General features: G+C 64.9%; 2 protein-coding genes across 2 annotated transcripts in view; one reads left to right on the top strand and one right to left on the bottom strand.

Moving 5' to 3' along the window:
* Window position 1: 1 nt before the first annotated feature.
* LOC116785618 (heat shock 70 kDa protein 12B-like) lies at window positions 2-9,596 on the bottom strand. Its single transcript, XM_032685447.1, has 8 exons — window positions 9,554-9,596; window positions 7,247-7,347; window positions 4,279-4,403; window positions 3,375-3,561; window positions 3,017-3,121; window positions 2,347-2,463; window positions 69-237; window positions 2-24 (listed from the first exon to the last, which is right to left on the bottom strand). Exons 1-8 carry the CDS (start codon window positions 9,594-9,596, stop codon window positions 2-4), a joined length of 870 nt encoding a protein of 289 aa, XP_032541338.1.
* Window positions 9,595-25,125, top strand: part of SIGLEC1 (sialic acid binding Ig like lectin 1) — a 42,701-nt gene continuing 27,170 nt past the window's right edge. Inside the window, exons 1-2 of the mRNA XM_032685446.1 lie at window positions 9,595-9,630; window positions 22,980-23,432. Of these exons, the coding sequence (XP_032541337.1) occupies window positions 9,595-9,630; window positions 22,980-23,432 (489 nt within the window). The remainder of the gene's footprint in view (window positions 9,631-22,979; window positions 23,433-25,125) is intronic.

Genomic DNA, 25,125 nt, shown 5'->3' with positions numbered 1-25,125 from the left:
CCTACCTGCTCTCCAGGTCCCTGCCTGCTCCCCCCTGGTCCCCCAGCCCCGGGGCCCTGCCCGCTCACCCTGCCTGAAGCTGGAGTCGATGTGGGGGGGCTCGAGGCCGTTGCTGGGGGGGCGGCAGCTCAGCTCGATGAGTTGGTGCAGCCGCAGTTTGCGGCAGTAGATGGAGGCGGCCTCGGGCTCCAGAGCGATCAGGAGCTGCTCCGGCTCCTCCGGGGACACCAGCCCGGCCTGGGGACACGGTGGGTCAGGGAAGGGGCACCGGGGTGCTCCCAGGGCACAGCCCCAGGGACACCAGCCCGGCCTGGGGACACGGTGGGTCAGGGAAGGGGCACCAGGGTGCTCCCACCCCGGGCACACCCAGCTCGGGAATCGGGGAATCCCGGAGCACCAACAAACCGCGCGGCGGCCGCTCCAATGGTCACCAACCGCTCAACCGGACAACTGCTCCACCGACGAGCACCAAACAAACACCCAACCAAACAACCGTCCACCCAACCACCAAACAACCACTCAACCAACGACCTGAGCACCAAACCAACCATCCACCCAACCAACCACCCACCCAACCACCGAACAACCACCCAGCCACTAAACAACCCCCCACCCAACTAACCACGCACCTAACCACCAAACAACCACCCACCCAACCAATCACCCACCCAACCAACCACCCACCCAACCAACCACCCACCCAACCACTGAACACCCACCCAACCAACCACTGACTCAACCACCAAACACCCACCCAGCCAACCACCCACCCAGCCAACCACCAACCCAACCAACCACCCACCCAGCCAACCACCAACCCAACCAACCACCAACCCAGCCAACCACCAACCCAGCCAACCACCAACCCAGCCACCAAACAACCACTCAACCAATGACCTGAGCACCAAACCAACCACTCACCCAACCAACCAACCACCCAGCCACCGAACAACCACCCAGCCACCAAACAACCACCCAACCACCGAACAACCACCCATCCACCAAACCACCCAATCAACCAACCACCCACCCAGCCACTGAACAACCACCCAACCAATGACCTGAGCACCAAACCAACCACCCAACCACCCACCCACCCAACCAACCACCCACCCAGCCACTGAATAACCATCCAACCAATGACCTGAGCACCAAACCAACCACTCAACCACCAAACCACCCACCCACCCAGCCACTGAACAACCACCCAACCAATGACCTGAGCACCAAACCAACCACTCAACCACCAAACCACCCACCCAACCACCAAACAACCACCCAACCAGCAACTGGAGCACCAAATCAACCACCCACCCACCCAACCACCCACCCAACCACCAAACCACCCACTCAAGCACCAAACAACCACCCAACCAACAACCTGAGCATCAAACCACCCACCCAACATCAAACAACCACCCTACCAACGACCCAACCACTTAACCAAACAAATGATCAAGCAACAACCAGAGCAACAAACCACCCACCCACTCAACCACCCACCCACTCAACCAACCACCCAACCACCGATCCACCCACCCACCCATAAAACAACCACCCAACCATCGACCCACCCACCCACCCATCAACCAACCACCCAACCAATGACCCAACCACTCAACCAACCAAATGATCAAGCAACAACCAGAGCAACAAACCACCCACCCACCCACCCGTCAAACAGCCACTGACCCACCCACCCACCCATAAAACAACCACCCAACCATCGACCCACCCACCCACCCATCAACCAACCACCCAACCATCGACCAAACCACTTAACCAACCAAATGATCAAGCAACAACCAGAGCAACAAACCACCCACCCAAACACCCAGCCACCAGCCCACCCATCAAACAACCACCCAACCAATGACCCAACCAATGACCCAACCACTCAACCAACCAACCACCCACCGACTGCACCCCTGCACCGCCCAAACAACCACCAACCAGCCCTCCAAACACTCGACCATTGACCCAGTTGTTCACCCACCCACTCAACCACCCACCCACCAAACCACTCAAACACCCACCCACCAAACCACTCAAACACCCACCCACCAAACCACTCAAACATCCACCCACCAAACCACTCAAACACCCACCCACCAAACCACTCAAACATCCACCCACCAAACCACTCAAACACCCACCCACCAAACCACTCAAACATCCACCCAACAAACCACTCAAACACCCACCCACCAAACCACTCAACCAACCACCCAACAAACTATCCAGCCACGCCACCAGCCAACAGCTTTGGGGTTGGGTTGAAAGGGACCTCGAATCCCATCCCCCTCCCCCCCCAGCCGCGGGCAGGGACCCCTCCCCCCGTCCCACCTCGTAGGCCGCCTCCCGCATGAACTGCTTGGCCGGCTGCTTCCAGATGGCGGGCACGGTGAGCACCCAGCGGATGGCACCGCGCTCGGGCAGCGCCGGGCACTGCTCCTGCAGCTCCTGCCGGGACAAGGGCGGGTCACCCCCAGCTGGGGGGGGCTCATGGGAATCATGGGATGGGTGGGGTTGGGAGGGACCTGAGAGCCCATCGATCCTGCCATGGGCAGGGACACCTCCCACTAGCCCAGGCTGCACCAGCCTGGCCTTGGGCACTCCCAGGGCTCCAGGGGCAGCCACAGCTTCTCTGCCCAACCTGGGACAGGGCCTCCCCACCCTCACAGGGAACAATTCCTCCCCTGTATCCCATCTCTCCCTGCCCTCTGGCAGTGGGAAGCCATTCCCTGTGTGCTGTCCCTCCCTCCCTTGTCCCCAGTCCCTCTCCAGCTCTCCTGGAGCCCCTTCAGGCCCTGCCAGGGGCTCTCAGCTCTCCCTGGAGCCTTCTCTTCTCCAGGGGAAACCCCCCCAGCTCTCCCAGCCTGGCTCCAGAATCCCAGGAAGGTTTGGGTTGGAAAGGACCTTAAATCCCACCCATTGCCACCCCCTGCCCTGGGCAGGGACACCTCCCACTCTCCCAGGTTGCCCCCAGCCCCGTCCAGCCCGTCCCCGTGCCCACCTGCACCGCGTGCTGCTTGAAGAAGCGCAGGGCGTGGGCGAACACCTCCAGCGCCGGCATCTTCTTCCCGTTGACGGCCTCCAGTTCGGTTTTCATGGTCAGATCCTGCCGGGAAGAGCACAGGGATCACACGAGGTGCTGGGAGGTGGCCGAGTGCATCAGCAAACCTCGGGAAGGTGCCCATCCCCCGTGCCAGCCGGAGCGGCCGGAGCCCCTTCGTGCAGCCACATCCCCCTTCCCCGGGGGAACCACAGCGTCACGCCCTAAAACGGGCTGAAAGGGGGATTTTACCAACATTACAACCCCCAGCCCAGCCAGGGGGGACCCCAAGGGGGGTGGGATGGGAGCGGGGGCTCACGCTGGTGCTGTGGATCTTCATCTTGAACTTCTCGAAGTAGAGCCACTCGCGGGCCTCCTCGGGGTCCAGGTCGTGGTAAGTGTCGCGGGCGGTGTAGCCGAAGCTGTGGAACGTGCCCTCCGGGGTCAGCAGCAGGCTGGTGGGGGTCTTCTGGTTGGCCACCCCCGGGTCCCCCCCTTCCCATTTCCTGCAGAGAGGAGCCGGAGCGGATGAACCTCCGGGTCAGGGAGGTTTAATTTGTTCATACGGGCGCGACCTCGAGCACCTCAGAGGGACAGAGAAGGGAGGGAAGGGGTGGGTATTGCTCCCTCCTCCTGCTCCCTGGGGGGAATTTCGTAGAATTCCACGCTGGTTTGGGTTGGGAGGGACCTTAAAGCCCACCCAGTGCCACGCCCTGCTGTGGGCAGGGACACCTCCCACTATCCCAGGCTGCTCCAAGCCCCATCCTTGGACACTCCAAGGGATGGGACAGCCACAGCTTCTCTGGGAAATTCGTTCCAGGGCCTCCCCACCCTCACAGGGAAGAATTTCACCTCAATATCCCACCCATCCTTTTTCCAGTGGGAAGCCATTCCCTGTGTCCTGTCCCTCCCTCCCTTGTCCCCAGTCCCTCTCCAGCTCTCCTGGAGCCCCTTTAGGCCCTGCAAGGCGCTTTCAGGTCTCTCTGGAGAATCCTCTTCTCCAGGCTGGACATTCCCAGCTCTCCCAGCCTGGCTCCACGGCAGAGGGGCTCCAGCCCCGGGAGCATCCTCATTCCACAGCAGCCTCTCCCCGTCGCCGCCAGGCAGCGTCGCCGACCTCCGATGGATTTCCCACCCCAGCAATCCAACTTCCACCCATTTTGGGGCTAAAGGAGCCCTTTCCCAGCCCCGGGAGCAGCGCAGGGGCCCTGGCAGCCCCTCACCTCATCATGTGGATGGCCTCGGGGTCGCTGGTGAAGCTGAAGGCGTAGCCGCTGGACGTGGTGCCGAAGTCGATGGCCACGACCACGGCGAAGGAGGGGCCCTGCTGGGAACGGGCCTCGCTCCTCTGTGGGGCAGGGCCGGCGTCAGGGCCGGGCTGCAGCACCCCCCCGGGGCTGCCCGCTCCCGGGAAAGGGGGGAAAACCCCGGGAAGGGGCTCATTTTTCCGGGATGGAGCCCGCGGGCGCTGAGATGGCCGCACGGTTCCGTGGTTCCCCGGTTTCCTCAACCCCCGGGAATCCCCCCTCCCACACAGCTCCACAGCACTGGGAAAAGGGTCTCCTGGGATCCACGGAGTGGCTGGGGTGGTTCCAAGGGGACACAGGGATTTGGGCAGCCCCTGAGAGGGATGGGATCCCACAGCCCAGGGGACCTGCCTCCCTGGTTTTGTCATGGTGCTGAGCCCTCCTCACCTGACCCCCGAAATCTGAGCTGAGGTTGCCCAAAACCTTCCCTGTGCCCCATCTCACTCCAAGGGACTCTGTCCCCAAGGGTCACCCCACCCAAAACCTGCCCTGCTCCCCATCTCACTCCTTGTCCCAGGTGTCCTCAGGGGTCACCCAACCCAAACCCTTCCCTGTTCCCATCTCACTCCTTGTCCCAGGTGTCCCCAAGGGTCACCCAGGCAAACCCCTTCCCTGCTCCCCATCTCATCCCAAGGAACTCTGTCCCAGCTGTCCCCAAGGGTCACCCCACCCAAAACCTTCCCTGTGCCCCATCTCACTCCAAGGGACCCTGTCCCAGCTGTCCCCACCCAAAACCTTCCCTGTTCCCCATCTCACTCCCTGTCCCAGGTGTCCCCAAGGGTCACCCAACCCAAAACCTGCCCTGCTCCCTATCTCACTCCAAGGGACCCTGTCCCAGCTGTCCCCAAGGGTCACCCCACCCAAACCCTTCCTGTCCCGGGTGTTTTGTGGGGTCCCCGCTGCTGCTCCCCCGGCTGGGTTCCCTGTCCCCGCTCCGTGTGCCGTCCCTTCCCGCCTGGCACGTCCCGGTGGATCCGCGCCGATGTGACAGGCGCCGGCTCCGTGTCACCTCCGTGCACGGCAGACGTGGGAAGCTAAAAGCCCTCGTTAACATTTAATGTCCCGGGTTTGCTAAGTGCAGCCGCCAGCCGGCCCTGGAAAAGCGGGAGCGGCGGGGACGAGGCGGCTGCCGCAGGAATGTGCCGGGAGGAGCCGGCAGGAACGGGAACGTGCCCTCCCGCCCCGGGCAGGAGCGGCCTGGGGGCAGCGGCTCTGCAGTGACACTTATCCCGAGCTGGAAAACCCCTCCAACCCCGAAATCCCACGGACGAGGGTCCTGGAGAGGGACTGGTCCGTCCTGTGGTACTGGGGGGTGAGGGTGGCCAGACTGGGGCGGGGGGGGACCAGTGGCCAGGGGAGGATCGGGGGGCAAGGACAGGGACACAGAGCCCGGCAGCCCCTGGGGACCCCACAACTGCCTCACTGGGACCCCACAACTGCCTCACTGGAACCCCACAACTGCCTTACTGGGGACCCCACAACTGCCTCACTGGGGACTCCACAACTGCCTTACTGGGACCCCACAACTGCCTCACTGGAACCCCACAATGGTCTTACTGGGAACTCCACAACTGCCTTACTGGGACCCCACAATGGCCTTATTGGGGACCCCACAACTGCCTCACTGGAACCCCACAACTGCCTTACTGGGGACCTCATAACTGCCTTACTGGAACCCCACAATGGCCCTACTGGGGACCCCACAATGGCTTTACTGGGGACCTCACAACTGCCTTACTGGAACCCCACAACAGCCTTACTGGGGGCCCCACTATGTCCTTACTAGGACCCCACAATTGCCTTATTGGGGGCCCCACAATGGCCTTACTGGAAACCCCAAAACTGCTTTACTGGGGACCTCGACAGCGTTACTGGGAATCCCACAATGTCCTTACTGGGGATCCCAAAATTGCCTTACTGGGAATCCCACAATGTCCTTACTGGGGATCCCAAAATTGCCTTACTGGGGATCCCACAATGTCCTTACTGGGGATCCCAAAATTGCCTTACTGGGAATTCCACAATGTCCTTACTGGGGATCCCAAAATTGCCTTACTGGGAATTCCACAATGTCCTTACTGGGGATCCCACAATTGCCTTACTGGGAATTCCACAATGTCCTTACTGGGGATCCCACAATTGCCTTACTGGGAATTCCACAATGTCCTTACTGGGGATCCCACAATTGCCTTACTGGGAATTCCACAATGTCCTTACTGGGGATCCCACAATTGCCTTACTGGGACAACACAACGACCTTACTGGAGACCCCACAAGGGTGTTACTGGGTACCCCACAATGGCCACACTGGGAAGCCACAACCACCTTACTGGGAACCCCACAACTGCCCCACTGGGGACCCCACAATGGCCCTACTGGGGACCCCACAGTGGCTCTACTGGGGACCCCACAGTGGCCCTACTGGGGACCCCACAATGGCCCTACTGGGGACCCCACAGTGGCCCTACTGGGGACCCCACAGTGGCTCTACTGGGGACCCCACAATGGCCCTACTGGGGACCCCACAGTGGCCCTACTGGGGACCCCACAGTGGCCCTATTGGGGACCCCACAGTGGCCCTACTGGGGACCCCACAATGGCCCTACTGGGGACCCCACAATGGCCCTATTGGGGACCCCACAGTGGCCCTACTGGGGACCCCAGAATGGCCCTGCTGTGCCCCCCCAGTGGCCCTGCTGTGCCCCCCCAGTGGCCCTGCTGTGCCCCCCAACGACCCTGTTGTGCCCCCCCAGCGACCCTGTTGTGCCCCCCCAATGGCCCTGCTGTGGCCCCCAGTGGCCCTGCTGTGCCCCCCCAGTGGCCCTGCTGTGGCCCCCAGTGGCCCTGCTGTGCCCCCCAGCCGTGCTGGTTCCCAGTGACTCACGGGTGACTGGGAGGGCGTCAGGGGGGCGATGCTGCAGCTCTCGTGGGGGGTCCCAGGTGTGCCAGGGGGGGTGGGCGTCGGGCACCGCTCACCGTTGGCTCCTGGGGACACACACAGGGCACTTTGGGGTGGGAAGGGGCCCCAGACCCCCCCGGAGACCCTTCCCCGAGGGGAGGACAACAGGGGAGTCACCCCCTGGGCTGAGGGGCACAGTCACTGCGGGGGCCCCTCGTAGGGCTGAGGGGGGGTTCCCACCCCCCGTGACCCCCGTGTGAGGGTCTCATCAGCACCGGGTAATTAGCAAGGTTAGTTACTAATATTGTTAAAGATTGTTAATGAGGGATCAGCTCCCAGTGAGGGCAGGGCTGGGTGAGCAGGCACGGGTTCAACAGCTCCAGCACCGGGTTCAACATCTCCATCCCCTCTCCAGGAGCCCAGGAACCAGCACAGGGGGAGGAGACCTTCGGCCCTTTCCCCTGCTGGGTAAAACAATTCCGGGGTCCTGCAATCCCAGTTCATCCCCACCGACCCCCGGAGACTCCCTGGGTGAGCCAGAAAGGTGGGAGGGAAACGTGAGGGTCACAGGATCATGGGATTGTGGGATGGTTGGAGCGGGGAGGAACCCTCACGGGTCACCTCGTTCCACCCGCACCACGGGCAGGGACACCTCCCCCTATCCCACATTGCTCCAAGCCCCATCCAACCCTGGACACTCCCAGGGATGGGGAAGCTGCTCTGGGCAAGCAGCTGGAAGGTTTGTATCCAGTGGGAATGGGGGGAAACTGGGAAAGAGCTGCCACGAGCTGCTGAGTGTCTGTTGTAAGTCCAGAGAGCCGCAGTTCCCGGGAGCCCCGGCCGTGTCCCAGAACATCCCAGTTTGCTGGAGACCCTGGAAGCCGAGGTGATGCCAAGATAGGGGGGTTCAGCCTCTGTGGGGGGCTCAGGGGGGCTCCTGCTCTCTCGTACTCCAGGGATCCATGAGGTGCTGGGCACAGGCTCCTGTTGCCTCCTCCTCTCCCTCCCCCTGGAGCCCCCCTGTCCCCTCCCTGTCCCCTCAGTGACCCCCCGGCTGCTCCGGCAGCAGAATTCCAGCCTGGGGACCCCCACGCACCCCAGTGCCAGGACGGGGGGAGCCCCGGGGCCGTCCCGCCCACGCTCCCAGGACACAGGGATCCAATTAACAACCGGGACTAATCACTGCCCACGGCAGGGCCCAGGGACAGGCTCCAGCTGGAGGGGGCGGCCGGGAAGGGGCTGGTGGAGCTGATGGAGCGGGCCCACCTTTCCCGAGGGATTGGCCGGCTCTGGGTGGGGTGTGGTGGGAATGGGGCCCAGGGGAGGTGGAGGCACCGTCCACCCCACGGGCACTGCCCATGTGTGCACTTTGGGACTGTCCCTCCAGCCAGGATCCTGCCGGGATCCCACCGTGGGAGCCGGGATGAGCAACCCCCACCCACGGCCGGACTCTGGAGGGATTTGGGAACGGAGGAGGCTCCTGGGTCTTTCCTCAGGGAAGCACAAAACTCCATCTCTCCTTCTCCAGAAGGTGTCCAGGCAAAGCCACCCCCCTCCCAGTCCCACCAGTTTAGACCAGGACGCCCCAGGGCAGCTCCTTAAACCCCTCTGGCAGCTCGGGAGCCCCGGGCTCAGCAGAGGGGGTGCTCCAGGACCCCCTAAGAGCAGCAGCCGTGGGGTTGGGGTCAGGCCGATCCCGACTTTCCGGGATCCCGTGTCCCGGGAAGAGCCGAGGCAGCGGCACACCGCGGAGTCGGGGACAGGGATTGCCGCATTCCCCCCGGGATTTGGGCCGGGGGGGCTCCGCTCCCCCCCGTGACATGTCTCCCGTCCCTTACACCTGCTCCGAGAGTGCCTTTCCCTGTCTCCCGCGCCTGTGCCATGAATATTTGATCCCGGACAAACCGGGATGTCTCTCCGGTGTCTCCTCGTGCGGCAGAGCCCCGCGGGGAAGGGGCGGGGGGGGGGGGAGCGGTGACCCCCCCCCGGGGGTCCTGGAGCCCTGAACACGAAGGATCGTTCCTGGGGGGGGGAGGCCCGCGGTCCGGGGGGCTGGGGGACCCCGCAGGGGGGATAATTCCTGCCGCGGCCTCCGGGGTTGGGATGCCGGGATCAGGTTTCCTCCCGCAGCTGGTTCTGGTTACCCCGGCGCGGGAGCGGCTCGGGGGCTGCCGAGGGGGCGGCTCGGGGGGACACCCGAGGGTGGGAGGGACCCCGAGCTCGTCTGGGGAGCCGGGGGACCCCCCACGCCGCGCCGGCCCCGCCAGGACCCCCCTTCGGGCTCATCCTTACCCATCCGCAGGCTCTGCATCCCGGGCTGCAGGAGCATCGCCATGGCCGCGCCTCCCGCCTGCAAGAGAGGACGGACAGTGGGACGGGGGGCCGGGGGTCCCCTCGGCACCGGGGGGGCCCCTCAGAGCGGGGCTGGGGGAGCACAGACTCGATACCCCCTCAAAAACCCACCAGGGATGGGGCCGACCCTTCCCAGGACCCCAAAACCCAGGTCCCGGTGGGCTGCGGGAGGGTGGGGGGCACTGGGACGGGCTGTCCCAGTCTGGGGGGGCAGCTGGCACTGGTCGGGGTGTCACTGACTGCCACGGCCACCCCGGGAGCAGGAACAGGGCTCCTCTCGTGGGGCAGGTCAGGCAGATGTGTGGGACACAGATATGGGGGATACAGATATGGGGGATACAGATATGGGGGATACAGATGTGTGGGATACAGATATGGGGGATACAGATGTGTGGGACACAGATGTGTGGGACACAGATGTGTGGGATACAGATGTGTGGGATACAGATGTGTGGGACACAGATGTGTGGGATACAGATATGTGGGACACAGATGTGTGGGATACAGATGTGTGGGATACAGATGTGTGGGATACAGATATGGGGGATACAGATATGGGGGACACAGATGTGTGGGATACAGATGTGTGGGATACAGATATGTGGGATACACATGTGTGGGACACAGATGTGTGGGATACAGATATGGGGGATACAGATATGGGGGATACAGATGTGTGGGATACAGATGTGTGGGATACAGATATGTGGGATACAGATGTGTGGGACACAGATGTGTGGGATACAGATGTGTGGGATGCAGATATGTGGGATACACATGTGTGGGACACAGATATGTGGGATACAGATGTGTGGGATACAGATGTGTGGGACACAGATATGTGGGACACAGATATTCGGGATACAGATGTGTGAAACACAGATGTGTGGGATACAGATGTGTGGGACACAGATATGGGGGATACAGATATGGGGGACACAGATGTGTGGGATAGAGATGTGTGGGACACAGCTGTGCGGGATACAGATGTGTGCAAAGTGCTGCTCCAGCACATTTTTAGGCTCCAAGAGGTTATTTTCGGGGTTATTTAGGAAACATTTAAACTCGTTGCCTTGCTGGAAGCGCTGGCCGAGGAGCAGGAACGGCCAAGGGGATCCCGGCTCATCCCAGGGATTGGGACCCAGTGCCCGACCAGCTCCAAAACTGCTTCCCGGGATAATCACCCCGCTCCCGGCTCTCTGCCCGAGGCCAGGGCATCCCAGCACCTCCGGGGCTCCTCTCCAGCCGCTCTCATCCCGCTCTTATCCCCCTCGGATCTCTCTCCCATCCCGCTGTGATCCCGCTCCCACCCCGCGGGCTCGGGACGGGGCTGAGCTCATCGGGAGAGGCCTCGCCCTGAGCCAAAGCCCCCCCCGCGCTGCCCCCCCCCCTGCTCTGGGCAGCCTCCAACCCCCAAAAAACCTCAGGATAGAAGGGCCAGGGGGGGAGTTTTCCCTGGAATGGGGGGTTCAGCTCCGGGTACCCCGGTGTGGGAGCAGTGGGGGCTGGGGGTCAGAGCACAGCGGGGAACACGGTGCTGGGGGTCCTGGCAGGGCACAGAGGGGTCCTGGCAGGGCAAAGAGGGGGGTCCTAGTAGGGCATGGAGGGGGGTCCTGGCAGGGCACAGAGGGGGGTCCTGGCAGGGCATAGAGGGGGATCCTGGTAGGGCATGGAGGAGGGTCCTGGCAGGGCATGGAGGAGGGTCCTGGCAGGGCACGAAGGGGGGTCCTGGCAGGGCATGGAGGGGGGTCCTGGCAGGGCACGAAGGGGGGTCCTGGCAGGGCATGGAGGAGGGTCCTGGCAGGGCACAGAGGGGGGTCCTGGCAGGGCATGAAGGGGGGTCCTGGCAGGGCATGAAGGGGGCCCTGGCAGGGCATGAAGGGGGGTGCTGGCAGGGCACGGAGGGGGGTCCTGGCTGGGCACGGATGGGGGTCCTGGCAGGGCATATGGAGAAGGGTCCTGGCAGGGCATGAAGGGGGCCCTGGCAGGGCATGGAGGGGGGTCCTGGCAGGGCATAGAGGGGGATCCTGGTAGGGCATGGAGGGGAGTCCTGGTAGGGCATGGAGGAGGGTCCTGGCAGGGCATGAAGGGAGGTCCTGGCAGGGCACGAAGGGGGGTCCTGGCAGGGCATGGAGGGGGGTCCTGGTAGGGCACAAAGGGGGGTCCTGGCAGGGCATGAAGGGGGGTCCTGGCAGGGCACAGAGGGGGGTCCTGGCAGGGCATGAAGGGGGGTCCTGGCAGGGCATGAAGGGGGGTCCTGGCAGGGCATGAAGGGGGCCCTGGCAGGGCATGAAGGGGGGTGCTGGCAGGGCACGGAGGGGGGTCCTGGCTGGGCACGGATGGGGGTCCTGGCAGGGCATATGGAGAAGGGTCCTGGCAGGGCATGAAGGGGGCCCTGGCAGGGCATGGAGGGGGGTCTTGGCAGGGCATAGAGGGGGATCCTGGTAGGGCATGGAGGGGAGTCCTGGTAGGGCATGGAGGAGGGTCCTGGCAGGGCATGAAGGGAGGTCCTGGCAGGGCACGAAGGGGGGTCCTGGCAGGGCATGGAGGGGGGTCCTGGTAGGGCACAAAGGGGGGTCCTGGCAGGGCATGAAGGGGGGTCCTGGCAGGGCATGAAGGGGGGTCCTGGCAGGCTGACACTGTCACAGGGGCTGCTCCACCAAAACGGGGCTTTCCAGGATGTTGTCCCCCAAGGACCCGCTCCAGGGATCGGCCCCCAGCGCTGGGATTTGGGTCTCCTCCGGCAGAAACGCTGCCTGGGGCTTGAACCCCCTCAGGGCTGGGTCGGGGGGTGACCCCGGGAGTGTCCCCCCCCTCCATGGGGGCTGTGCAGGGATGTCCCCGTGTCCCCATCCCCGGGGACGGAGCTCCCCCGCCCCACGGACAGATGGGGCCATCGGCCCGAGCCGGAGGGACTCTCCAGCCCTCGGGGGCTCTTGGTCCTGTCCCCTGTCCCTCCGTGGCCGGGGGGGGGGCCCGGGGGGTCGGTCCCAAGCCTGTGCAGCCCCTCAGGCTCCAGTGGCCCAAATCCTCCACCCCCAGCAAACCAGGGCTGGCCGGGGGACGCTGACCCCCCCTTTGTCCCCAGGGTGCCCAGTCCCTCCCTGGGGTCCTGGCGAGGAGCGGGGGGGGTGTTCAGCCCCCCGAGGTGCCCCCCAGCCCCTCCCTGGGGTCCTGACAAGGAGCATGGGGGGGGCTCAGCCCCCGAGGTGCCCCCCAGCCCCCCGAGGGGTTTCACTCGGCTGTGCCCCTCCTGCTGCAGGGCTGCAGACCTGGGTTTGGCGTCCTGGGTGCTGGGGATGTTTTGGGGTGCCCAGGGAGCCCAGCACGCCCCCAGTCCCGGTGAGTGGGCACAGGTGGACCCTGCCGTGCCCCCAGGGTCGGGACCCCTGGAAGATCCCGACCCCCCTGCGGCAGTTTGTGCGGGAGCAGCGATTTTGAGGACTTTCCACCATTTCCGCCTCTGGAGGAAACGGGGAGAGGAAACAAGTTTGGGAAGGGAACAGGGTGGTGGGGCCGGGAATGACACCGGGGCTGTGGCACCGGGGCCTTGGCACAGCTGACCGCGGCACGGGATTGCTGGGCACGGTGCCCCCACTCTCGGGGTGTCCCCACACTCGGGGCGTCCCCACAACTGGGGGTGTCCCCACAGCTCGAGGTGTCCCCACACTCGGGGTGCCCCCACAACTGGGGGTGTCCCCACACTCGGGGTGCCCCTACACTCAAGGTGTCCCCACAACTGGGGGTGTCCCCCGGGGCTTGGGGCCCTCGGGGTGACTGTGGGGCTCAGATCCAGGCGTGTGGGAGCCGGGGGAGGTGTCTGTCCCCACATCCCTCCTGTGCCAGGGCTGAGCTCGGCTGTGGGGCTGGGGAGCCCCCAAGCCCTCTTGGCAGAGCTCTTGGGGTTCCGTGGAGTTTGGGGGGTCCTTCCCCGTCCCCTCTGCGTGGCTGGGACACGGGAGCCACGGGCTGTCCCTGGCACGGGCTGTCCCTGGCACTGGCTGCCCCAGCCCCTGCACGGCCCTGGCCCGTCCCGGTGCTGTCCCTGCGGTGTCCCCGAGGGTCACAGCAGTGTCCCCCAGGACAGGGGACGGGGTACAGGGGACAGACCCCGCTGGGAGCGTCCGTCCCCACTCCCACCCGTGCCCACAGCCCCCATCCCCACCGGGGGCAGGCCCGGGAGTCCTGGTACCCCCCGGCACCTCTGTGCTCGCTCCCCAGTGTCCCCAAAGCGGGCAGAGCCCCCAGGGGAGGTGTCACCCTCACCTCGAGCAAGGGACGAGGCTGATCCCCGATCCTCTCGCCCCCCCCGCCTCGGGCAGTGCCCCGCTGCCCCCCCCGCTCCCTCCAACCCCCCCGCTTACCGCTAAGGGAGGGGGGACACGGGCCGGGGACCCCTCGGCGCAGCCGCCGCCGTCCCGGGCCGGCTGTGCCCTCGGGGTGGTGGCTCTGTCCCCGTCCTGCCCTCGGGGTGGTGGCTCTGTCCCCGTCCTGCCCTGGGGGTGGTGGCTCCGTCCCCGTCGTGCCCGCGGCTCCGTCCCCGCCCGGGCCCCGCGCAGCCCCCCGCGCTCCCGCTTCCTCCCACTCGCAGTCCCGGCCCAGGCAGCGCCTCAAATTGCAATTCCAGCTGCAGATGTGGGAGCGGGAGGAGGAGGAGGAGGAGGAGGAGGCAGGGCCAGCACCGCCGGGCGCGGAACCTCCGCTCCCCGCTCGGGGCACCGCGGCCACCGAGGGGGGACGGACCCCACGGGGGGCAGGGGGGTCCCAAACCAGCCGGGGTGCGGGGACACCCCCGGGGGGGACACCCCGGCGTGCCCCCAGCACTCCAGCGCCCCCGCATTTGTCTGAATTGGCGCGTTTCTCTCCCGCTTTTGGCCCTCTCCACCCCGGAGGGACACCGGCACAGCCCCGCGGCTCCGTCCCTCCGTCCGTCTGTCCCGACATCCAGCCCCAGCCCGGCTCCACAGCCCCCCCGGGCCGTGCCCCTCCCCTGAGGGGGTCCTGGCTTGGGCTGTGCTGGGGGGTCCCGGGGGTGGGAGCAGAGCTGGGGGGTCCTGGGGGTGGGAGAGATCCCGGGTCTCCGTCCTGCCTCTCCCGGAGGTCTCCGGGATGGGAACACACTGACCGGGGAGGGGGGCCCCAAAAAGCACAGGCAGAGCACCGGGATCATTGGGATCATCCTGATAACTGAGACTCTCGGGATCGCTGGCGTCACTGAGAGAGCTGAGGTGGCTGGGAACACCGAGATAATTGGGATAGTTGAGATAATTGGGATCACTGAGATAGCTGGGGTTGCTGGGATCGTCGAGATAATGGGGATTGTTTAAATCATTAGGATCAGTGAGATAACTGGGATCATTTGGGTCGCTGGGATCGGTGAGACCGTTTGGAACATTGGGACGATTGGGACCAGTGAGACTGTTGGGATCACTGGGATCACTGGGATTGTTGGGATCGTTGAGAGAGTTGGGATCATATGAGGTTTTGAGGTCACTGTACCGGGGCTGTACTGGGGCTATACTGGGGCTGTACTGGGGCTGTACCGGGGCTGTACTGGGGCTGTACTGGGGCTATACTGGGGCTGTACTGGGGCTGCTGGGGGTCGAGGTGGCCGGGGGGTGTCTCAGCCCCCCCAGCCCTGCCTGGCATCGCCGCCCCCGGGCCGGGGAAGGTTCTGGAGGGGGTGGGTGGGTGTGGGGGGGTCAGGGCGGGGGCTCCGCCCGTGTTTGCGTCCCTGGCTCCCGCCGGGGATGAGGTAGCGCTTTCCGGGAATTGAGGCCCGGCCCATGGAAATGCCGCCCGGACAGGAAACCTGGGAGAGGACGGGAACGGGGCTGGGAGCGAGCTCCAGAGCCAGCGGGGACAGCAGGGACAGGCCAGGCTGCTGTGTCCCCACCGCGGTGGCATCGGTGTCCCCAGCGCGGGAGCCGCGACAGGCGCTGGGCAGCCCGGCCCCTCCCGCCCAGTTTGCCCAGTTTGCTGCTCCAAAGGCAGGCAGCTTCTCCCGGGGGCAAACTGGGCCTTCCAGAGCCGGGACCTGCAGAGTGAGGGGGGAAAATCTTCGCCAGCACCATCTCCAGCACCATCAGCACCATCAGCACCATCAGCACCACCTCCCACCCCAGCACGGAGCTGGAGGGTCGGGGTGGAAGGACTGGTGCAAACGCGGGTGAAGGGCGATGCCCCGAGCAGACCGAGGTCCTTGGTACCCTCAATGCCAAGGGGATCCCCCCCGGGGAGGGGCTCCCGCCCCCCCGCATCCCCCCGGCCCGCGCTGGCACACCGGGAGCAGGGATGGATCCCACCCAGCCTGGGAAGGGCTGGATCGCTTCCTTCCCACCGCGCAGCCCGGCCGGGGGGGCCCTGCCCAGGGGAGGGGCAGCCGCGGGGACACGGTGCCAGCACAGTGGGGACACGGTGCCAGCACAGTGGGGACACGGTGCCAGCACAGTGGGGACACGGTACTAGCACAGTGGGGACACGGTGCCAGCACAGTGGGGACACGGTGCCAGCAGGGACCACCCGAATTCCGCATATTCCCAGGGTTGCCCACTCCCCCCATCCCGCGGGGGCTGCCCGGGTGCCCCCCGAGGTCCTGCCCTGAGCAGTGCCCACCCCCCCGAGTGCTGCCCCCCTGCCCCGGGGGGACTTTTTGGGTTGGAAGCCCCCGCTCCGGCTTCCCACGGAAGCGCCGCGGATGCCACAGAAAGCCCCGGGCTGCGGGGCCACCCGCGGGCACCGGGCACGTGCCTCAGTGGCCCCTGGTGCCGGGGGGGGGCTCAGAGCTGGCTCTCATCGCCCGAACCCCACAAAGCTGCTCCCCAAAGCCCCCCCGACCCTGCCTGTGGGGCAGCTGAGAGAGGCTCAGGGGGTCCCAGAGGGGTGTCATCCCCCTGTCCCCCCCTGAGGGTGTGGGATTGGGCACCGGGGCTCAGGGGAGTGAGGGGGGGCTGTGACCCCACCCAGCTGTGACCCCACCCAGCTGTGACCCCACCCAAGGGTGACCCCCCAGGAGTGATCCCCCGACCCCCCAACCCTGGGCCGATGATGTGAGAGGGGCAGCCCCACATGTGCTCTTGCACACACACACACACACACACACATGTTCACACACACACACACACACACACATGTTCACACACACACACACATGTTCTCACACACACACACACGTGTTCACACACACACATACGTGTTCTCACACACACACACATGTTCTCACACACACACATACGTGTTCTCACACACACACACGTGTTCTCACACACACACGTGTTCTTGCACACACACACACACGCTCTTACACACACATCTCCATCCCTTTGCACACACACACACGTGTTCTTACACACACATCTCCATCCCTTTGCACATACACACGTGTGTTCACACACACGCACGTGTTCTTGCACACACACACACACACGTGCTCTTACACACGTCTCCATCCCTTTGCACACACACACACACACACACACACGTGTTCTCACACACACAAACACACACGTGCTCTTACACACACGTCTCCATCCCTTTGCACACCCCTTGCCCATCCTCTGGGACACGCACACCCTTGGCTGCCACCCCCCCAGAGCTGTGTCCCCCCAGAGCTGTGTCCCCCCAGAACCATGTCCCCTCCATGTCCCCCCAGAGCTGTGTCCCCCTGTGTCCCCTCAGAGCTGTGTCCCCCCCAGAGCTGTGTCCCCCTGTGTCCCCCCCGAGCTGTGTCCCCTCCGTGTCCCCCTGTGTCCCCCCAGAGCTGTGTCCCCCCCAGAGCTGTGTCCCCCCCATGTCTCCCCAGAACTGTGTCCCCCCCGAGCTGTGTCCCCTCCGTGTCCCCCCTGTGTCCCCCCCGTGTCCCCGCCCCAGCCCGCAACCCCTGCAGGAGGAGGAGGAGGAGGAGGGGGGTGAAGGGGGGCAGCAGGGAGGCACTGGGAGGGCAGGGGGCTGCCCCGGGGGTCCCGCCGGGCTCCCCGCTCTGTTCCCTGGGCTGGGGCAACCGGAGTTCTCCGGGAAAGGGAAACAACCCCCCGAGGGGACAGAACGGGGGGCACGGGCTGGGGGGGCTGCAGCAGCTCTACCTCGGCAACTCTGCGGTGTCCCCGGGGCTGGCTCGGGGGTTCTGGGGGACCCCCCCGTGCCCAGATGTGCCCAGACGTGCCCAGATGTGCCCCGGCCTCCACTGCCATCTCTCTCCAGTGGCAGTCCCCAGCCGGGTGACCCCGAGTCACCAAGGGCCGTCTCTGGGCTCTGGGCTGGGTCCCTCACCCAACACCCCTTTTCTTCCCTGGACACCGGGAGCAGGTGCCCACAGGGATGGGGGGATGGAGGAGCCAGGACAGCTCGGAACTGGGGACCTGCAGCTGGTTGGTTTGGGGTTTTTTTCACGGGGATTTTTGCCACCCCCCAAAGATCCGGGCGTTTAAATCCAGAAAATCCCATCACACGGCTGGGATGGGGAGGGAGGGAAGGTGTCTCTCCCTGCCTGGGACCTTTGGGGTGCTGGGAATTCCTCAGGATGTCCTGGGGACCGGGGCTGGGCACCCTCCAGCATCCCGGGGAGGAAAACTGAGGATTTGGAACAAAAGTGGCTCTTCCCGCCCCCCCCCCCCCCGCATCCCGGGCACCCGCGGAGGCCTCCAGCTCCCAGAACTGATGTTTCAGGTCCTGAAAACCGTGAAAAGTGCGAAAACGGTGAGCAAAATGCAAAACGATGTCGCAAAGCGGCCGCCGGCGGGAACACGGGCCGGGAACACGGGTCGGGAACAGGGAACGGGAACACGGAGCGGGACCGCGGGGATGGAGCCGCCGCCCCCGATCCCGGCGCCGCTGGAAGCGAGAGACGTGTCGGGAACATCGAGTTGACAGCGGCCGTCCCTGAGCGCTCGGAAACGCGTCCTGAGCTCCCGGCTCTGCATCCCGGGAGCTCAGAGAAGGCTGGCAGGGGGTGGGAGGGGGGGGGGGGAATCCTGGACCCCCCCGCAGCCGAGCACGGCCCCGACAGTTCAGCTCCAAGCGCTGGAGGGGGATCTGAGGAGGGAAAATGTCCCCGTGTCCCTCGCAGGGACAACCCTGGGGTGTCCCCCCGGGGCTGGGCAGTGCTGGGGTGAGGACACCCTGCAGGGAGCACCGTGGGGAGGGAGGATGCCTTAAACATCCCCCGGGAAGCTGCTTTCCTGAAGCTGCTTTCCTGAAGCTGCTTTCCCGAAGCTGCTTTCCCTGAACTCCCCCGCAAGCGCCGGGAGCTTCGAGCCGCTGTGTCCCTGCCAGCAGTTTTGGCAGGAGTGGCTTTTTCCCTGCCAGGAACCCCACATTGGGATGTTTCCATCCCCAGCTGCTGTTGTTGTTCCTCCCCAAACCTCCCGTGGGTGGGAGAAGCCGTTTCTCACCCTGCCCTGCCCCGTCCCTCGGCCCCCGGTGTCACCACACCGGGATGTCCCGAGGGGCCCATCCCACAGATCCCAAGCAGCTCCCGGGGCTCCGGGTGGGCACTGAGGGGATGGGAAGAGTGGACACGGCCACAACCCCCGGAGGAGACGCGGCCTTGGGTCTGTGAGATGATTTTCCACCAGGAAAATGCCATCAGCCCTTCCCAACCTGAGCGTGGACGGGAGCGAGGGGGAATCCCGGTGGTGCCGGTGGTGCCAGGCAGCTCCAGAGCCTCTGGGAATGGCTCCTGCCTCTGGAGGAGTTGGGGACTGAGGGTTTGGCCCCTCAGGATCATGGCCGGGATGGAACAAGGGTAGCTCTGCATCCGAGTGCTCTCAGCTCCTGGTGCTCCAGCATTCCATGGCCCGTGGGATGCTGGAATGGGTGGCACCCCCCCCGTGCCAGATCCGGGTCCCATCCAGCCCCTCCCCAGGCTTGGAAGAGCCTGGTCCTGCCCGTGGGGGCAGAGTGAGGCCACAGGTCCCAGAGCACAACCTTCTCGAGTCCCTTTGTCACCCAGCACGGGACCTGGGGGTGCTCAGAAGCTCCTGGAATGCTGCTGGATGTCCTTGGGAAGCTCCTGGAGCAGCCTGGCTGCCCGTGGGACGGGGCTGCTGAGCCAGACCCTGCATCTGCCACGCCGGCAAGGATGGAGCATCATCCCGAGGAAGGATGGGAATGCTGTGGCTCTGGGATGGTGGAGTATCACCCTCAGGAAGGATGGGAATGCTGTGGCTCTGGGATGATGCAGTATCACCCTCAGGAAGGATGGGAATGCTGTGGCTCTGGGATGGTGGAGTATCACCCTCAGGAAGGATGGGAATGCTGTGGCTCTGGGATGATGGAGCATCATCCCGAGGAAGGATGGGAATGCTGTGGCTCTGGGATGATGGAATATCACCCTCAGGAAGGATGGGAATATTATGGCTCCGGGGGGGGAGGATGGAGCTTCATGCCAAGCCAGGATGGGGCAGTGGTTCCTCCGGGTCTGGGACGATGATCATTACCCCGAGGAAGGATGGGAATGTCATGACTTCAGGTCCAGGAGGATGGAGCACCATCCGGAGGAAGGACAGGGCTGTCCTGGCTCCAGGTGTGGCAGGACACAGGATGCTCCAGGATGGAGCACCAGCCCAAGCAGGGACAGACTGTCCTGCTGCCGGGTCTGGGAGGGGGGAACATCAGCCCAGGCCAGGATGGGGCTGTCGTGGCTCCGGGTGGGGGATGAGGGGACATCATCCTGAGCCAGGACAGGGCTGGAGGGATTGGGGTCCCCTCGGGGACAGGGGACCACGTGGGCTCTGGGTGGGCAAAGCAGATTTAGGCTGAGCTGGGTTTAGTGCCCGGTCTTGTCTGGACCCACTGGGTTGGGAGCGATGCCACAGGTCCCTGCAGTGTCTGGGATGTCCCTCCCTGGGTGTCCCAGGTCCCTGCAGTGCCCGGGATGTCCCTCCCTGGGTGTCCCAGGTCCCTGCAGTGCCCGGGATGTCCCTCCCTGGGTGTCCCTGCAGTTCCCGGGATGTCCCTCCCTGGATGTCCCAGGTCCCTGCAGTTCCCGGGATGTCCCTCCCCTCCCCGCGGCTCTCCGGGGCCGGGCAGAGCTGCGGGAGGAGCAGGATCGGGGCCGTGTCATCTCCCATTACCTCGGCCCGTGTCGCCGGTCGTGTCGCAGCAATAATTCAGAGCCCGTCCCTCCCCCGGGGCCGCTCGAGCCCGGCTCGTTCCCGAGCTAATGAGGCGTCCGGGATCGGTGGCTCGGATCCGCCGCAGCCCCGCGCTCCCCAAATGTAAAAGTCAGGTTCGTGCATTAGGAACTGATTTTTCACTTGAAAGCTCGCCCTGCTGCCGCACGCGGGAGCGGAGCCGACTCCCCGGGACGTGTTAACCCAACCTAAAATGTTTCCTTGGAGTGGAGCACCAGCTCAGCCCGAAGCTCCTGAGGGCACGAATGTGGGCACCGGTGGCACCAACCCCCCCCCCCCCCCAGGCGCTGGGACAGAGCTGGGGGCTGGTGCACCCCCGAAATTAAGGGGGTCTGAACACCCCCAGGGTGCTCAGGAGGAGCTGGGGCTCGTGTACCCCAGATTTGAAGGATCTCAAATGCTCCCAGGGCGTTCAGGAGGGGCTGGGGGCTTACACCCCCTTGGATTTGAGGGGGACCAAACACCCCCAGAGTGCTGGGCAGGAGCTGGGAGCTCGTGCCACCCCGGATTTGGGGGGCACAAACATCCCCAAGGCGCTCGGGAGGAGCTGGGGGCTTGGGCACCCCTGGACTTGGGGTGGCCCCAACACCCCCAGGGGCTGGGTGGGAGCTGGGGGCTCCTGCACCCCGGATTTGGGGGGGTTGAGCAGGGGAGGATGCTCTGCCTGTCAGCTGCAGGGGAGCCGGGGGCAGATGGGGGAGCAGGAGGAATCGGGGGGAGATGGGGGAGCAGGAGGAGTTGAGGGGAGATGGAGGGAGCAGGAGGAGCTGGGAGGAGATGGGGGAGCAGGAGGAGCTGGGGGGAGCAGGAGGGAGCAGGAGGAACCGGGGGGAGATGGGGGAGCAGGAGGAGTTGGGGGGAGATGGGGGAGCAGGAGGAGTTGGGGGGAGATGGAGGGAGCAGGAGGAGCTGGGGCCAGCAGGAGGCATCGGGGGGAGATGGGGGAGCAGGAGGAGTTGGGGGGAGATGGGGGGAGCCGGGGGGAGCCAGGGGGTGATGGAGTAGCAGGAGGAGCCGGGGGGAGATGGGGGAGCAGGAGGAGTCAGGGAGAGCCGGGGGGAGCCGAGGGGAGCCGGGAGACCCCCCAGGCACAGCGGGGCCCTCACCCCCCTGGCCAAAGCCGACATTTCCCCGGCGCTGCCCCGGGGCCAGGCCTGGGGCCGGGTCGCGTTCCCCGGGCTGGGAGGGGACAGCGGGGGGGACACGGCGCTGGGGGAGCCCCACCCGGCTCCGCGGGGCCGGGGGAGGATTAAATCCCTGCCACCCCCCCCGGCACCCCCGCACATTCCAGCCGGAGGGATCCGGTCTGTGCTCTCTGCCGGGGGGGGGGTCGCAGAGTTGGGGGGGGCTGCAGGGGGTCCCCAACATCTCTCTGACTCCGAGGGGAGTCCCGGGGGTGTCCCGCTGCCCCCGGAGCATCCCAGCAGCCGGGAATCCCAGGAGCGCCCCCGCTTTGGACTCCGCGGACCCCCCCCGGCCGGGACAGCCCTTCCCAGCCCTTCCCAGTCCTTCCCAGCCCTTCCCAGCCCTTCCCAGCCCTTCCCAGCCCTTCCCAGCCCTTCCCAGCCTTTCCCAGCGTCCCCGCCAAAGAAAACCAGCTCGTGTTGACTCAGGTGGCGGCGCTGGGCCGGTGCCGCCGGGCGCGGTGTCCCCCCCGGGTCCCCGCTGTTTGCTTTATTTGCCCTTTTCCTTCAGCCTTTCACCCCAGGAAGGGCCGGGGGGGGCTGTGGGGGCCGCGGGGGGATCAGCCCCATCCCACAGCGCTGCCTCCTCCTCCTCCTGCTCCCTCCACTTTCACGGGACGGTTTTGCCGTGGGAATTTTGCTCCCCGTTCCCGCTGAGGGTCTGGATTTGGGATGACGGGGGGGGGGAGGTGTCCCTGGCACAGCCCCCAGCCACGACAGGACGGCTGATTTATTCCCACTCTTCCCATCACTGTTTTTCCCTCTTCCCGACAGCCCCCACCTGGAATTCCCGGTTATCTCTCCCGTGCCCAGCCCACATTCCTCCTGGGCACGGGATGAGCCGCTCCTGCTGCTCCCCTTGGACTGTGCTCCACCCGCCCTGGGAATGAGGGCTGGACACGGGGGGTGCTCGGAGACACGGGGGGAACCCCCGGAGCAAGGGGGGAGCTCTGACCCCGGGAGGGTGCTGGTCCCACTGAGGAGGCTGGTTCCCAGCAGGATGCTCATTCCCAGGGGGATGCTCATTCCCAGGGGGATGCTCGTCCCCAGGTGGATGCAGGTTCCTGGGAAGATGCTCATTCCCAGGAAGATGTTGGTCCCCAGGAAGATGCTCATTCCCAAGTGGATGCTGGTCCCCAGGAGGACACAGGTTCCCAGGAGGGTCTTCATTCCCAGGAGGATGCTCATTCCCAGGAAGATGCTCATTCCCAGGTGGATGCTCATTCCCAGGAGGATGCAGGTTCCTGGGAAGATGCTCATTCCCAGGAAGATGTTGGTCTCCAGGAGGCTGCTCATTCCCAAGTGGATGCTGGTCCCCAGGAGGACACAGATTCCCAAAAGGGTCTTCATTCCCAGGAGGATGCTCATTCCCAGGAGGATGCTCATTCCCAGGAGGATGCTCATTCCCAGGAGGACGCTGGTCCCCAGGAGGACACAGGTTCCCAGGACAGTCTTCATTCCCAGGAGGATGCTCATTCCCAGGAGGAGGCTGATCCCCAGGCTGTGGGACAGCCACCCCTCCCTCTCTGGGAGCAGCCCTTGGATTTGATTGTCCCTTTGCTCACTTTCCCTGATTTTTTCATTCATTTTGGCTTCCCAGGCACGTTCCCCTTTGCAGCTGCTCCCCAAGCCTGAGGATGTGCCCCGGGCATGAAAAGAGGAACTGGACAGGGCTGAGCCCTGGGCACTGCCACTGCCCACACACAGTGTGGGGACAGGGCACACACAGGGTGGGGACAGGGCACACAGAGACTGGGGACAGGGCACACACAGAGATTGGGGACAGGGCACACACAGATTGGGGACAGGGCACACACAGATTGGGGACAGGGCACACACAGGGTGGGGACAGGGCACACACAGAGATTGGGGACAGGGCACACACAGAGCATGGGGACAGGGCACACACAGAGATTGGGGACAAGGCACACACAGGGTGGGGACAGGGCACACACAGAGCATGGGGACAGGGCACACACAGAGACTGGGGACAGGGCACACACAGAGATTGGGGACAGGGCACACACAGAGATTGGGGACAGGGCACACACAGGGTGGGGACAGGGCACACACAGAGATTGGGGACAGGGCACACACAGAGATTGGGGACAGGGCACACACAGGGTGGGGACAGGGCACACACAGAGATTGGGGACAGGGCACACACAGAGATTGGGGACAGGGCACACACAGTGTGGGGACAGGGCACACACAGAGTGGGGACAGGGCACACACAGAGATTGGGGACAGGGCACACACAGAGACTGGGGACAGGGCACACACAGAGATTGGGGACAGGGCACACACAGAGATTGGGGACAGGGCACACACAGTGGGGACAGGGCACACACAGAGATTGGGGACAGGGCACACACAGTGTGGGGACAGGGCACACACAGAGTGGGGACAGGGCACACACAGAGATTGGGGACAGGGCACACACAGAGATTGGGGACAGGGCACACACAGTGTGGGGACAGGGCACACACAGAGATTGGGGACAGGGCACACATAGTGTGGGGACAGGGCACACACAGAGATTGGGGACAGGGCACACACAGATTGGGGACAAGGCACACACAGAGATTGGGGACAGGGCACACACAGAGATTGGGGACAGGGCACACATAGTGTGGGGACAGGGCACACACAGAGATTGGGGACAGGGCACACACAGAGATTGGGGACAGGGCACACACAGACTGGGGACAGGGCACACAGAGCATGGGGACAGGGCACACAGATTGGGGACAGGGCACACACAGACTGATGACAGGGCACACACAGATTGGGGACAGGGCACACACAGACTGATGACAGGGCACACATAGATTGGGGACAGGGCACACAGATTGGGGACAGGGCACACACAGACTGATGACAGGGCACACACAGACTGGGGACAGGGCACACAGAGCATGGGGACAGGGCACACAGAGCATGGGGACAGGGCACACACAGACTGATCACAGGGCACACAGGGTGGGGACAGGGGGCTGTGGAGTTGCCCTGCTGACTCAGCACTGGCCTGGCACGGCCGGGGAGGGGCCGAGGTCCCCGAGGGCACGTTCCCACACTCCCGGGGCACAAGGTCGAGCACTGACCCCGAGCTGTCCCCACGTGCCAGCTGCACCCAGTGGTCCTGGTGCCACCACCCCAGCTCTGTTTGCTGGGGGGGAGGTTGGATCTGGACATG

The sequence above is a fragment of the Chiroxiphia lanceolata genome, chromosome 4, assembly GCF_009829145.1.
Source record: "Chiroxiphia lanceolata isolate bChiLan1 chromosome 4, bChiLan1.pri, whole genome shotgun sequence".
NCBI classification, from domain to species: domain Eukaryota; kingdom Metazoa; phylum Chordata; class Aves; order Passeriformes; family Pipridae; genus Chiroxiphia; species Chiroxiphia lanceolata.
This window is presented reverse-complemented; position numbering and strand designations above follow the sequence as displayed.

Bases quoted from the DNA above. Each gene is read 5' to 3' on its own strand.
- LOC116785618 (XM_032685447.1), bottom strand. From the start codon at position 9,596: ATGGCGATGCTCCTGCAGCCCGGGATGCAGAGCCTGCGGATGG. The intron at 4,404-7,246 runs GTGAGTCACTGG...CCTGCCCCACAG, and splicing joins TGACGCCCTCCCAGTCACCC to AGGAGCGAGGCCCGTTCCCA. The intron at 3,122-3,374 runs GTGAGCCCCCGC...TCTTCCCGGCAG, and splicing joins TGAAGATCCACAGCACCAGC to GATCTGACCATGAAAACCGA.